The 16,292-nt window shown below is 35.0% G+C and overlaps 1 protein-coding gene across 7 annotated transcripts in view; it reads right to left on the bottom strand.

The window, feature by feature from the left end:
• The window catches only part of HMBOX1 (homeobox containing 1), a 202,472-nt gene that overhangs the window by 48,288 nt on the left and 137,892 nt on the right, over window positions 1–16,292 (bottom strand). For all 7 annotated transcript variants that reach the window (XM_005670463.3, XM_005670458.3, XM_001926736.7 and 4 more), the window contains exon 6: window positions 9,280–9,433. In XM_005670463.3, coding sequence (XP_005670520.1) covers window positions 9,280–9,433 — 154 coding nt within the window. The remainder of the gene's footprint in view (window positions 1–9,279; window positions 9,434–16,292) is intronic.

Below are 16,292 nucleotides of genomic sequence, written 5' to 3'. Positions count from 1 at the left end.
GAGAGAAGAACAGACAAGACCTAAAGTTAGTAGAAGGAAAGAAATCATAAAAATCAGAGCAGAAATCAATGAAAAAAACAAAGAAAACCACAGAAAAGATCAAGGAAATGAAAAACTGGTTCTTTGAAAAGATCAACAAAATTGATAAACCCTTAGCCAGACTTATCAAGCAAAAAAGAGAGAGGTCTCAGAACAATAAAATTAGAAATGAAAAAGGAGAAGTAACAATGGACATCACAGAAATACAAACGATCATAAGAGACTACTATATGCAACTATATGCCAATAAAATGGAAAACCTAGAAAAAATGGACAAATTCTTAGAAAAGAACAATCTTCCAAGATTAAACCAAGATGAAATAGAAAAGATGAATGGACCCATCACAAGCACTGAAATTGAAACTGTGATTAAAAAACTTCCAACAAACAAAAGTCCAGGACCAGATGGCTTCACAGGCGAATTCTATCAAACATTTAGAGAAGAGCTAACACCTATCCTTCTGACACTATTTCAAAAAATTGCAGAGGAAGGGATACTCCCAAACTCATTCTATGAGGCCACCATTACCCTGATACCAAAACCAGAAAAAGATACCACAAAAAAAGAAAACTACAGGCAAATTTCACTGATGAACATCGATGCAAAAATCCTCAACAAAATACTAGCAAACCGCATCCAACAATACATTAAAAGGATTGTACATCATGATCAAGTGGGATTTATCCCAGGGATGCAAGGGTTCTTCAATATCCACAAATCCATCAGTGTGATACACCACATTAACAAACTGAAGAATAAAAACCAATCTCAATAGATGAGGAAAAAAGCCTTTGACAAAATCCAACACCCACTTCTGATAAAAAACCTTCAGAAAGTGGGCATAACGAGAACCTACCTCAACATCATAAAGGCCATATATGACAAACCCACAGTGAACATCATTCTCAATGGTGAAAAGCTGAAAGAATTCCTGCTGAGATTAGGAACGAGACTAGGATGTCCGCTCTCGCCACTACTCTTCAACATAGTTTTGGAAGTCCTAGCCACGGCAATCAGAAACTAAAAGAAATAAAAGGAATCCAAATTGGAAAGGAAGAAGTAAAATTATCACTATTTGCAGATGATATGATACTATACCTAAAGAATCCTAAAGACTCTACCAGAAAACTGTTAGAGCTCATCCATGACTTTGGCAAAGTTGCAGGATACAAAATTAATACGCAGAAATCGACGGCATTTCTACATTAAAAAAAATTCAACTCCAAATGGATCAAAGAATTAAATGTAGGAGTTAAAAAGTATAAAATTCTTAGAAAAAATGTAAGAATGAATCTTGGTGACTTTGATTTAGTCACAGCCTTCTTAGGTAACACAATAAAGGCACAAACAACAGAAAAAAAAATTAGACTTCATCAAAATTTAAAACTTGCAAGCTCCATCCAAAGGTCATCATCATGAATGTGAAGAGACCATCCACAGAATGGGAGAAAATATTTGCAACCTACGTATTTGATAAGGGACTTGTACCTAGAATACTTAAAGAAGTCTTACAATTCAGTATAAAAAGACAACAAAAATTTTCAAATGCGCAAAGGATCCAAACAGACATTACTCCAAGAAGATATACAAATAGCCAATAAATATGTGAAAAGATGCTCAACATCGTTAGTTGGGGAAATACAAATCCAAACCATACTGAGATTCTACTACACACACACTCTAGGAGAACTATAACCAATAAGACAGATAATAACAAGTGTTGGTGAGAAGCTGGAACTATCATATGGTGCTGGGTGGAATTTTAAATGGTGACCCTGTTTTAGAAAACATTTTGACTGCTCCTTAAATGGCTAAACACAGAGATACCATATAAGCCTGGAATTCCACTAGTGCACAAATTATGTGTATGGCAGCATTATTCATAATAGCTAAAAAGTAGAAACCCCAAATGTCCACCAACTGATAAATGAATAAATAAATTATGGCATATCCATATAATGGAGTTTTGTTTTGTTTTGTTTTGTCTTTGTCTTTTTAGGGCCATACCTGCAGCATAAGGGAGTTCCTAGGCTAGGGGTCAAATTGGAGCTATAGCTGCTGGCCTATGCCACAGCCACAGCAACTTATGGCTGAGCTACAATGGGGACTCCCATACAATGGAGTGTTATTTGGCAATAAAAATGAATGAAATACTGACACATGCTACAACATGAATGAATCTTGAAAACACTATTTTAAGTGAAAAAAGTGTCACAAAGTCCACATATTATATGATTCCATTCATAGGAAATGCCCAGAATAGGCAAATCCATACAGGGGTAAAGTAGACTAATGGTTACATAGGATTGGAGGGGTTGCGGGGTGTGAGTAAAAGGAGTGATCACTAGAGAGTACAAGAGATTTTGGGGGACTGGAGAGAAGATTCTAAAATTGACTGATGATTGGATTCGGAAGATGTGGTATATATACACAATGGACTACTACTCAGCCATAAAAAAGAATGACATAATGCCATTTGCAGCAACATGGATGGAACTAGAGAATCTCATCCTGAGTGAAATGGGCCAGAAAGACAAAAACACCATATGATATCACTTATAACTGGAATCTAATATGCAGCACAAATGAACATCTCCTCAGAAAAGAAAATCATGGACTTGGAGAAGAGACTTGTGGCTGCCTGATGGGAGGGGGAGGGAGTGGGAGGGATCGGGAGCTTGGGCTTATCAGACACAACTTAGAATAGATTTACAAGGAGATCCTGCTGAATAGCATTGAGAACTTTGTCTACTCATGTTGCAACAGAACACAGAGTGGGGAAAAAAATGTAATTGTAATGTATACATGTAAGGATAACTTGATCCCCTTGCTGTACAGTGGGAAAATAAAAAAATAAAATAAAATAAAATAAACAAATAAATAAATAAAATTGACTGTGGTGATCAATGGTTACATAACTGTATATATACTAAAAAACACTGAATTTACACTTTAATTAGGTGAATTTTATTTTAATAAGGCTGTTATTAAAAGAATAAATTCTAGGTACATTTCTGTTTCTATGCATACATATATACAAGATTACAATGTTTAACTTAATTCTTTTGATTTTATGTCTGTATCTCTTTTACACTGAAAACCTTGGTTCCTAAAAACACTGATATGATTATCTGTTTCATCTATATCTACATCTGTATCTATACAAGTAGAAATGGCACCTGAATAACAATATTAATATTACCAAAATGAGTAATAACAATAAGCTTTTTTTCAGTTCTTTTTATTCCTAAGCTGTAATCCACCAAGGAAGCATAGTCAAAATACTGTGTTGTACAATGAAATACCACTCAGCCATAAAAAAGAACAAAATAATGCCATTTGCAGCAACATGGATGGAACTAGAGACTCTCATACTGAGTGAAGTAAGTCAGAAAGAGAAAGACAAATACCATATGATATCACTTATATCTGGAATCTAATATACAGCACAAATGAACCTCTCCACAGAAAAGAAATCATGGACTTGGAGAATAGACTTGTAGTTGCCAGGGGGGGGGGGAATGGATTGGGAGCTTGGGGTTAATAGATGTAGACTATTGCCTTTGGAATGGATAAGCAATGAGATCCTGCTGTGTAGCACTGAGAACTATGTCTAGTCACATATGATAGACCATGATGTGAGAAAAAAGAATGTATACATGTTATGTGTACCTGGGTCACCATGCTATACAGTAGAAAATTGACAGAACATTGTAAACCAGCTCTAATGGAAAAAAATAAAAATCAGTATATAAGAGAAAATACTGTGTTGTAAAGTTATTTGATATAGTTTTTGAGTGTTGTGTCATCAAATTATTCAGTTAGGCTTGTTTCATTTTAGTTATTTTTTTAGGGATCACCATTTCCCCCCATTTCAATTTAATTTTGTTTTATAATTATGTTTAAATATTTACATGGCTACAATATCAAAGCAAGGTTTATTCAAGTCTAGCTTCTATCCTTGTCCCTATCAATCTGTTTTTTTCTCTTTTCCTATTGGTAACCATTTTATTTATTTTATCTCTTCTGAAACTAACACAATATTGTAAGTTAAATTTACTCCAATAAAATTAAATTTTAAAAATTGTTATAAAAATTCTTAGAAGTAAAAACAAAAATAAATGAATGGGACCTAAACAAACTTAAAGCTTTTGCACAGCAAAGGAAACCCTAAAAAACCCAAAAAGACAACCTACAGAATGGGAGAAATAATTGCAAACAATGCAACTGACATGGGCTTAATCTCCAAAATATACAAACAATTCATACAACTCAACAACAAAAAAACTAAACAACCCAATCAAAAAATGGGCAGAAGTCCTAAATAGACATGTCTCTAAAGAAGACATATGGATGACCATTAGGCACATGAAAAGATGCTCAGTATCAGTGATTACTAAAGAAATCAAAACCAAAACTATAGTGAGGTACCACCTTACACCAGTCAGAATGGTCATCATTAATAAGTCTATAAATAACAAATACTGGGGAGGGTGTGGAGAAAAGGGAACTCTCCTACACTGTTGGTGGGAATGTAAATTGGTACAACCACTATGGAAAACAGTATGGAGTTTCCTCAGAAAACTAAAAATATAATTAACGTATAATCCAGTAATCCCACTTCTGGGCATATATCCAGACAAAACTAAATTAAAAAAGATACATGCACCCCTATGTTCACAGCAGCACTATTCACAATAGTAAAGACATGGAAACAACCTAAATGCCCACTGACAAATGAATGGATAAAGAAGACCTGGTATATATGCACAATGAAAATACTACTCGGCCACAAAAAAGAACGAAATAATCACATTCACAGGGATATGGACACAATTAGAGATTATCATACTAAGTGAAATCAGGACGATAAATACCATATGATATCACTTATACGTGGAATCTAAAATATGGCACAAATGAACCTTTCCACAGAACAAAAACAGACTCACGGACATAGAGAACAGACATGTTGTTGTGAAGGGGGAAGGAGAGGAGGTAGGATGGACTGCGAGTTTGGGTTTAGTAGACACAAACTATTACATTTAGAATGGATAAGCAATGAGGTCCTACTGTACACAGCACAGGAACTATATGCAATCTCTTGGGATATATATGTATAAATGAGTCACTCTGCTGTACAGCAGAAATTGGCACAACATTGTAAATCAAATGTACTTTAATAAAAAAGAACAAAAATATTAAGCAAATATATAAACATATAAATGATAGCATACTATATATATTTGATAGTCTTTTTAAACATTATATCAAGATCATTGTATACAGAGAAGTATTCATTCCAACAGCTGCAAAAATGCAAAAAAAAGGCTTTCAAATATTTAATAGCAATACTACAGATAGTCACAGTATGATTTTTATTCTATGAAAAGGAAAATTCTTTCTTTTTTTTCAGCTGCATAGCACTTCATTAGAGCTGGATATCCAACATATGGATGTACTATATACTTTATTCATCTAGCCCACCAACAGACATATTGGTTGAATTCAGAATTTTGATATTATTATAGTATATAATATCAAAAAAGATAAGGCTGCTATCTTTCCGTATTTTTGCCAGTGTATCTTTGGGATAATTTTCTAGAGGTGGGAATGCTGAGTCAAAGGGCAAAACCACGGCTAATTTTCCCTGATATTGCCAAATTCCTCTCCATGGAAACTTCCATTTTGCATTATCACAAGCAATGCATGAGAGTGCACATTTCTCTACAGCCCAATCAACTGAAAATGTGGAATTTCTCGATTTTTGTCCATGTGATAGGAGAATAGTAGGTATCTCAGTAAAATTTTAACTTCTCTTACTATGAGTTAAACCAAACAATATTCTCATATGTTTAAAGACCATTTACATTTGTTTTTTCTGTTATCTTTAGTTTATTCTTCCTAAGAGTTGTTGATAGTCTACCTCTTTTAAAACTTCTTTATATGTCAGTGACAATAGTAAGTGGCAAATATTTTTCAAAAATTTTTTTTTTTACTTTGCTCACAGTTTTTTCTGCCCCCAATTTTTCTTATAATTTATGTAAGCATACTCCTTTTGGATTTTGAGTTATAAGAAAAATTTTATCATTTCTGGGATATGGAGGAATCATTCATGTTTTCTTCTATTATTTATATGGATTCACTTTTTTGATTAATTTGAAATTTATTTATTTGGGTGATAAACTTATCTTGGAATAATTTTTGACTTGTATTTGAGGAAGGACAGTATTTTGTTGGCTTTACAGTCTGTGCACCTGTATTTATTCAGTCTAGGAAAAAGATATCATGAAATGCTCTGAGGTTAGGGAATTTTTTTTTTTTTTGGCTGTACCTATGGTATGCAAAAGTTCCCAAGCCACAGCAGTGACGATGCTGAATCCTTAACTGCTACTTCGCCAGGGAACTACTAGGGAATTTTATACTCCATATTAAAAAATAAAGTTCCATTTTCACAGAATGAACAATGGACCTGTACTATTGTTATTAAATACTCTGAAAGGCTTTTTACATTTTGCAACTACGGCAATAAACTACATATTTCTTACTAGCTGTGCCAGGGAAGATAAAATTAATCCGAAGATAACCAATTCCTAGATTAAAGACACATTAATTAATATTAAGGTTAAAAGTGAAAATTAAGGTTAAATGGGAGCCTTACTCGGGATCAGTGCTCAATATCTTAAGTGAAATTTAATCAGTGTGATTTTGTGGCTAGTTCTTGTTGTCTTGGAAAAAAAAAGAAAGACCTGCAAAGCCTTCAATGCTTAATTCTGAAAGTCTATTAGCAGTATCACATATCAACACTAATGTTAGCTATTTTTAAATTAATCCTTCCTCACACTGACCTTATATGATAAATGTATACTGGTATCTTCATGAAAAAATAGCTGAATCAGTAGCACGATTAGTACTTATGTCAACTAGAAACTAATACTATAGCTTATCCTGTTACCCAGAGGAAAATGTACAATATTGGAAATAATTTAAATTAGATATTATTTAAATGCATGTCTATTATGTAGTAAGTTCTGAACAAATCTCTTAAAAGAATCAAAATTTCTAAATGAGAAAAATACAGCAGATTGTAAATATGAGATCTCTAGAACAACAAAGTTTCACTCTGTTTTTTGTTTTTGTTTCTTTGCTTTTTAGGGCTGCACCCACGGCGTATGGAAGTTCCCTGGCTAGGGTTTGAATCAGAGCTACAGGTGCTGACCTACACCACAGTCACAGCCGAGCAGTGTCTTCGACCTACACCATAGCTCATGGCAACGCAGAATCCGGAATCCACTGAGCAAGGCCAGGGATCAAACCTGTATCTTCATGGATCCTAGTGGTTCGTTAACCACTGAGCCATGAAGGGAACTCCCCACTCTTTCATTTTAACCACTCAAGCTTATAAGGAATTTTTATTCAATAAATGGCTTCTATTCTGATCTATAATAACAAGAGTGAGAAAGGAACAGATGATAACATCACTGGATATCTATAGTCTCATTTTGCCTATTGAATCTAACATTCTTCTTGAGCAAGGCTTTTAATTTCGACTTTATCTCATATACAAGAAAATATGTCCTGCATTCAGCACTTAGTCTCCCTCTCTTTCAGGTAGTGAAGCTAATGAGCTGGGAAATAATGAGGAAATGGGCAGGAAGAGATACGACAAAAGCCCCAGATGACATGTAAGTCATTACTGACTGTGGAAAACCTTCATTTTATTTATTTACTTATTTATTTTATTTTAGAAATATTTTATTTTATTTTATTTTAGAAATATTTATGTTTTTAGCATTTCCAATCTTTTAAAATAAATTTATTGGGGTATAATTTAGGTTTTCAGTGTTGTGTTAGTTTCAAGTATACAGCAAAGTGATATATATCACTGATACACAAACACACACACACATCTCCATTCTTTTTCAGACTCTTTTCCCATGTAGGTTTTACAAAATATTGAGTAGAGTTCCCTGTGCTATATAGTAGGTCCTTGTTAGTTATCTATTTTATATATAGTAGTGCGTAATGTTAATCTCCAACTCCTAACCTATCCCTTCATTTTATTTTATTTATTTATTTTATTTTTTCCTTTTGGCTGCGCCCATGGCATGTGGAAATTCCTGGGCCAGAGGTCAAACCAGTGCTGCAGCAGTGACCAGAGCCACAGCAGTGACAATGCTGTGCCACCAGGGGAACTCCTATCCCTTTATTTTAGAGATAAGGAAGCTAAAGCTCAGAGTTTGTGACCTAAACAGTTACATAAGTGGTTAATGACAATGCCAAAATCAGGCTTCAGGTCTTCTAACTCTCAGTCAAATGTTCTTTCCATTGAATATACCATTGAATTGGTAGATTAGGTAAGTGGAAAAAGAAATGTAAAGTTGGCTCAATGTAAATATGCTTCTGTACCAGCTTAGAAGTTAAATATAGTTGTAAACATTCAATTCCACTCTTTTCCATTATTGAAGTTATTGAGAAATCACAATATTCAAGCTCAACCGTTTTCACCTCTACCTAATATATTTTTTATATTTAATCTTCAGAAGTAAATACTTTTCTAACAGAAAATTATTACTTTATTGCATATAAAACTCCCCATCAAAACAATATTCTGTAAATTACTTATAGGTAGGAAACTAAAAAGATAATTGCACTATAGGATCCACTCTAAATATACTGAACGTTTCATAGCCACATTTAATTAATGTATATGATTTCAAATGGGAAGACAGAAGCTAAGGTCAAATTCAAGTTTAAAAAATACCAAGTACCTACTATGGATCAGGTACAGGTGCTAGAGTCAGAGGATAAGAAATCAAAGCCACAAACAAGTACTCCTAACCTGTGAGGCTAAGCTTATTCATGCCATACTCCTTATCAAAGAAAGCTAATTTTCAGTGGCCTCCTACAGTTATTCAATTTTTTTGTTTTATGAAAATAAGGCTTCAAAGAGTTTTTCTAAAATATAACATAAAGATCTAAACCCAAAAAAATCCTTCTAAAGTTTCTTAAATTACTAAGGACACTATTAAATTATATTGACAGATGTTAATTCTAGTTTTTATGAATTCTCAATGATTGTCTTATTTCAACAATACAGTATTTATAAAAGTCTAAAGTACTTTTAGAGATAGAACCTAGATCTCAAATTACTTGTTTGAAATGAAAAATATCCAAATCTATCCAAAGTTTCTCTTCTTAAGTTTGGGCGATTGCTCCTAGGAAAAGGAGACATGTACCTTTCCATGACGGCCAGGCACTCCTTTCTCCAGGTAAATCGACTCCCTCGTCGTAGTCGGAAGGTACCAGATGTGGCTGAGACTGGGGGAGGCGTTTGTCTCCATTCCGGGTCCTCTATTGGAATGGGGGCTGGTCTCATACTTAGTGTGGCCCCTGAAATGAATAAGATGTTTTGTGCAAATATCTTGCAATTTACTAAAACCAATATGACAAATCATATCATGAAAAAAGAGTAAACTTCTACCCCTCCACTGAAACTTGCAGGCCCAATATTTTGATATTTATATTTTTTAAAAGTTATTTGACCAAAATAAAAATCCAAAGAGACAAAAACTCTTCCCTAAAATGTCCATCATTAATTTAAGTTTATAATTTGTCTTTTATCTTTGTTTATGTCAATCTTCAGAATAAAGCCCCTATCTTTAGGGGGATAGGGAAGTACAGTCTTCGGTCAGTGGCAACTTAAAATCAGAGTATCTTCCACTGAAAAATCTCTCTTGAAATTCCCAATTGACAGCTTTAATCTTCATCTGAACAATGCATCCTGTATGTTCAGAACCTTTCATTATCATTCAAAAGACTTCTTACTGTTGAGAAAATGGAGCCTTTTAAAGAATGTATGTATGCAGGTAGGAAATGAATTTAAAATAACATTAACTGTAGTAAAGTCCTTTTTAAAAAGTCAAATATATCATTAAAAAGATATTTGATATGTTTTTATTCTATTAACTAAATCGGATCTCCATAAGTTAACTGCCTGTTAATGCTATACTATTTTTTACCTCCAAACATAAAAAAACCAATGGGAAAAATGTATAATAAAGACATTTTACTAATTCCTTGACGAGTCTTTTCTCAACCTGAACTGGTGCTAATGCATGTATGTATATATTTTTCTTCATAATAGGAATTATACTTTATTTATTGTATGTTAAATTAACACTGTGGTTAGTTAATATTTGTTGATCTTCCCTTAATAGCTACATCTTTATATGTACTGTCTCTTTATATGTACAGATGTCCAAAATTTTAATCAATACTGATTTTCCACTCCAAACCTGTTATACTGCAGTCTCTTCCATCTGAGTAAACAGCATCCCTTTTCTTCAAATTGCTGAGCTCAAAAATCTCAGATTCAACTTTGACTTTGCTATTTCTCCCACATACCATATATATGTCTAATCCATAGGCAAATCCTGTCAATTTTATCTTCCAAATAGATCCAGAATCAGACCAAATTATATTACCTTCACTACTACCACTTTAGAGTAAGACAACATGATCTCTCCCAAGCATAACTTCCTGGGAGAGGTTCCAAGGATGGCCCTTCACAAGGTCACACCTCCTGGTCATCATGCCGTTTTATCTGGACTGGTCCTGTGACATGTTTTGATAACAAAATGGAAATGGAGGCTAGGTCATAAGAAGCTTTGCAGCTTCTGACTAGAGCTATTGCAACTAACCAGATTAGAATGTAGAATACCACCATGGTGTCTGTGTTGCTGCTCTGGCTCTTGAATCACTTGCTCAGGAGAAAACAGGCCACCAAAGTTGTAACAATACTCAGGAAGCCAATGGTGAGGCCCATGTGGAGGACCTGATAACTCTGGCCATTAGGCTGTAAGGCCTGCTAATACTCACAGAAGTGACCTTAGACTCAGACTGTCCTGTCCTGGTGACCACAGCCCTGGCTGACAGGGTGACTACAACCTCATGAGAACTCTGAGCCAGAACTACCTTAGCTAAGTTGCTCCTAAATTCTTGACCCACAGAAACTGCAAGATAATAAATGCTTGTTGTTTTCAACTGCTAAACAGTGGAGTAATTTATTGCACAATAATAAAGTAATATAAGACATCACAATCATCTCCAGTTGTTTATTTCTCCAATTCCCCAACATACTGAGTATTCTAAGTGTTACTAATTATTTGCATTTATAAATTTGGCAGGCAAAAAATTCTCTTCAGTATAAAGATTTAACTATTCAATATAAAGATTTAACTATTAGTAAGAATGAGCATTTACTGACCATTATATCTTTTCTTGTGAATTTATATCTTTTGCTCTTTTTTCTTTTGTTATTCCTCTTATTGCTGTGTAAAATTGCTAGTCACATAGACTGCAACTATTTTTTTCCCTATCTGTCATTCATTTTTTTTAATTTATGGTGTGCTCTGTAATCTTGATTTTGATATAAATCAAAACTGTTAATCTGTTCTTATATGGTTAATGCATTTCACATTATTTAGAATAATGATGTAAATATTTGACTTCTTTCTCAAATGGGCAAATAAGTCACCACACAAACCATAAGAGACCACTGGCTTAAAACATGTGGCACACTCTGGCCTGATGCCATAGTTTAAATAAAGTTTTACTGGCACCTAGCCACACTCATTCATTTACATATTGCCTCTTTTTTTGTACTATAATGGCAGAATTGAATAACTGTAACAGAGACCACACAGCTTAAAACATTTACTATCTGGCCCTTTACAGGAAGAGTTTGCTGACTTCTCATTTAAAAAATTCCAGGCCTACACACTGAGACACTAAACTGAAACACTTCTTTAGATAGTTCAGCAACAAGGGTTTCATTCTGCCAAAATATTGGCAATTAGGTCTAGGCCCAATAAAAAGCTAACAAAGTTTAGATGTAAGTGAACTATGAGGTTACAGGGTTTCAAAGTCTTTGCTTTGGTACTTTATTTTTTTTGGTTAATAATTACTCTTTTTTGTAAAGTTTTATTGAAGTATAGTTGATTTACAATGTTGTGATAATTCCTGCTGTACAACAGAGTGATCCAATTATATATATATATATATACACACATCCACTCTTTTTCAGATTCTTTTCCCATATAGATTATCACAGAATATTGGGTAGAGCTGCCTGTGCTATAGAGCAGGTCCCCACTGGCCACTCATTCCATACACCACAGAGTGCATATACCAATCCCAAATCCCCATTGCACCTCTCCCTCCCACCAGTTCCATTTGGTAACCATAAGTTTGTTTTCAAAGTCTGTGACTCTGTTTTTATTCTGCAAATAAGTAAATACAAGCAGGATTTACAGTATATTGAGGCTCTGGAATCTAAATTAGATTATATAAACTTTGTTCTACAGCCATGATAAACGGTCTAAAATGGAGCCAAACTTGCTACCATGACTGATAAAGACAGAGGTAGAAATGAACTGGGTAAGGCACCAGGCCCTCTCATCCAAGGTCTGGCTCTGGTAAAAGGATAGAGAGTTTCAGGGCTTCTGTGGTCGAAGATGAGAAATAGGTCAATGAATTGCAACATGTGCGCCATATCTGTAACTACAGCATGCTTTCTTAGAGTGATAAATGGGCACACATAAAAGAAAGAATACAAAGAATCTTAATTGAATCATAAGGGTGAAGGAAATAAGCCAACTGTTAATAATGGTTCTTTCCTGGTATAAGGGTTTACTGCAATATACCCATGCTTCTTTATAATATCCTGTATTGTCCAGGTTTTTTATAAAAAGGAAACTTAGGAGTTCCCGTCATGGCGCAATGGTTAATGAATCCGACTAGGAACCACGAGGTTGCAGGTTCGATCCCTGGCCTTGCTCGATGGGTTGAGGATCCAGCGTTGCCGTGAGCTGTAGTGTAGGTTGCAGACTCAGCTCGGATCCCGCGTTGTTGCGGCTGTGGTGTAGGCTGGCAGCTACAGCTCTGATTGGACCCCTAGCCTGGGAACCTCCATATGCCGCAGGAGTGGCTCTAGAAATGGCAAAAAGGAAAAAAGGAAAAAAAAAAAAAAAAAAAGGAAACTTAAATGAAATAAAATTGCTCAGAAAGGAAAAGAAGAGGTGAGAGAGGGAAGAAGGAAAAAAGAGAGAGAAGTAGTGATCTGGTTACTTCAGTGGGTTAAGGGTCTGATGTTTTCTGTGTGAGGATGCTGGTTTGATACCTGGCCTTGCTCAGTGGGTTAAGGTTGCGGTGTTACTGTGAGCTGTTGTGTAGCTCACAGATGTGACTTGGACCCAGTGTTGCCATGGCTGTGGTGTAGGCCTACAGCTGCAGCTCTGATTTGACTGCTAGCTGGGAACTTCCACATGCTACAGATGCAACTGTTAAAAAAAGGAAAAAGAAAAAGGAGAAGGAGGAGGAGAAGGAGGAGGGGAAGAAGAAGGAGAAGAGGAAGAAAAGGAAGAAAGAGGAGGAAGAGGAAAAAGAAGGAGGAGAAGAAGAAGAGGAGGAGGAGGAGGGAGGGGAAAGAAATGGATGGAGAGCAATGAATAACACAAGAATGGGTTCAAAATTGTTGACTCTGACAGAAAAATACAAAGATACTAAAATACAGAAACAATGTATATAAGACTCTGAGGTAAAACATAAATGTTCTGGGTTGGCTAAGGAATCCACTATTTTTCTTCACCATAGGAACCGTATTTATCACCTGTGTTCTCTACAGAAACATTTTTTTTCCCCTCCACATTATATTCTGGCTCCCATTAATATAAAAATTTGCAGATTTATCTAGCAAACCTAAACCCAAGAGGGGAAAAAATTCTTCCTAATCTCCTGATACATTTTAATATCTTGGTAAATGCACTCTTTGCATCTATAATCATTTCCTTCCTTATCAGTGTTACTTTTGGGTGAGCCTTTACCAATCAGCTAATAAAAGAATGACTACAAGCATGTTATTACTGCTCCATTCATAGAAACTAGCTTCTCCAAAAGTAATTTTTCATCTTCCCCATGTCACACACATGATTTCCCTGAGACTCTGACACTCTGCAACAGAGAGGAGGCATTACTTCTGATCTCCAAATTTACTGCATGTGCTTGCTGCATAAGCCTCTTGGCAAACTTTATTTAATTGTTTCATTTAGAAATATGCAGAATCACTGCCATGAGCCAAGAAGAACTCATCAAACCTGGTCGGCTATAGTAATGTTTAAATTAGACAAGGGAAAGGACTGTTGAGCTTAATTTGATTAAATAAAGGGGATTTTGATGTCAACCATGCTGAATTTAGTACTCGGTGCTTTTAAAAAATAGGCATTTTCTTGTAAATGTTTTCATAAGAAATAAGATAAAATGTATTTGATCAGTTTCCATCAGCCTATTTTATTCATATGCCTTGGCAGGCTTTGGGTTATTCTGGGAAATTCTGATGATTGGTCTGTTTATCAGAGAATTACACCATATCTATGGGATTATCAATAAATATAACCTAAACATTTACACTATTATTTTCCTTGCTGAGTCCACTAAAAGAGAGACTAAAAATAAAAACAGCAAACAAACAAACCTATTCAAATGGATCCACAGTGAAGAGACTGAAAAAGAGAACTTTAAAGTATACAGAGAGAAATGCTATAAGCCCAGGAAAAAAGGCACAAAATGTATAAACATTTTTCATTTGTTTTCTAAATGCTTAAATTTAAAGGAAAAAAAAGTACTTTTTCATTGATTGTGATTTTATTTAATTTTGCAGTCTTTCTCAAAACATATGCAAAGGGATGGTACCATTTACATTTCTTCTGATGAGCTATCTGTCCTGGAAAGAGAAAAAAAATGAAATAAAACAACTATCAATAAAAATTACTGACATCTTATTTTCTACCTAACTGCCTCTCAAAAGCAGATCTCAACTATGTGAACTTGGTTCCTCAGCTCTTTTCAATATAGAAAAATTCAATACCTTATTAGTTTTTTTGTTTTGTTTTGGTTTTTTTTTTTTTTTTTTTTTTGGTCTTTTAAAGGCCGCACCCACAGCATATGGAAGTTCCCAGGCTAGGGGTTGAATCAGAGCTATAGCTGCCAGCCTGCACCACAGTCAGAGCCATGCCAGATCCTTTTACCCACTGAGCGAGGCCCAGGATCAAACCTGCATCCTCATGGATATTAGTCAGGTTCGTTACTGCTGAGCCACAGCAAGAACTCCCCCCATTAGCTCTTATAATAAAGGTGAAAGTGCCAAGAAAAACTTTTAAAATCTAAATTTCAATTGATAATATCCAATTACTGTTCATACAATGAAAACTATCAACTGACAATTATGAACTTACCTTCTTCAGCTAACTTTAAATTATGTTCTACAGCAAACTAGAAAATAGACCAGAAAGAACTAAACTAGAAAACCAGAAAGAATTCCCAACTAGAGTTGATTCTCAAATAAAAAACAGGAAGTTCTTTAAAAAGGGGGCAGTTGCTAATGTACCTTCATTGAAAAGCAAATACGTATAATAAAGGGAACTTGCTCTTAAAAGGAGACACTATATCCTTAAAAAAACAAATGAACAAACAAAAAACAGCTGCTACTCAATAGCTAGATGATGCTGTTAATCCTCTCTCTTTTTTTTCAGTTTCAATGCCTTAGTTCCATCTTCAGAAGAACACTCTAACACCCTAATGCGAAAAACTGGATTCCAACAGTAGTATTCCACAGTTTGCAGTGATATCAGATCAGCTGCAACAGTGCTCATCTGAGAGTCTCACTTTCCTATTTCTAGTGAATTCATTTTCTTGGTATCCATGTCCCTGTCTAAGATTGAAGCCCAGCCCTGAAATCCAGTGTGAGAGATCAGCTTTACCAGCTATGATTAGATTATATGTCAGGCACAGGTCTAAGTGCCAAATCCAAGAGACAAAAATCCCTTCTCTTATAGAGGCTAATTACCTGACACAGCTGACTAGTGTTGTCTTCCAAATTCTTCACTGCTACTGCTGTATATACATTGGAATATCCTAACATCCCTCTGATATTCCACCTGGAAGCCAACTGCTGACATGTCACCAGGTTTATGAAACCCCTGGGCAGATTTCCTTATTTACCTAGCCCAACTCTTGTTTTCATAGCCTAAGCTGCTCTATTAAACAGACCAAGTACCAAGTTTTTGTCCTTCTGCATTTGCTTTGCTCTGCTGTGAATCATGGGAGAAGTGATGTCTTGAAGAAGATGGCTTAGAGCTAAAATTAAAATGTTGCCTCAATATGAATCTTTAGGCTATATGGTAGCCACGAGCCA

This window comes from Sus scrofa, chromosome 14 (assembly GCF_000003025.6).
Source record: "Sus scrofa isolate TJ Tabasco breed Duroc chromosome 14, Sscrofa11.1, whole genome shotgun sequence".
Taxonomy (NCBI): Eukaryota; Metazoa; Chordata; class Mammalia; order Artiodactyla; family Suidae; genus Sus; species Sus scrofa.
This window is presented reverse-complemented; position numbering and strand designations above follow the sequence as displayed.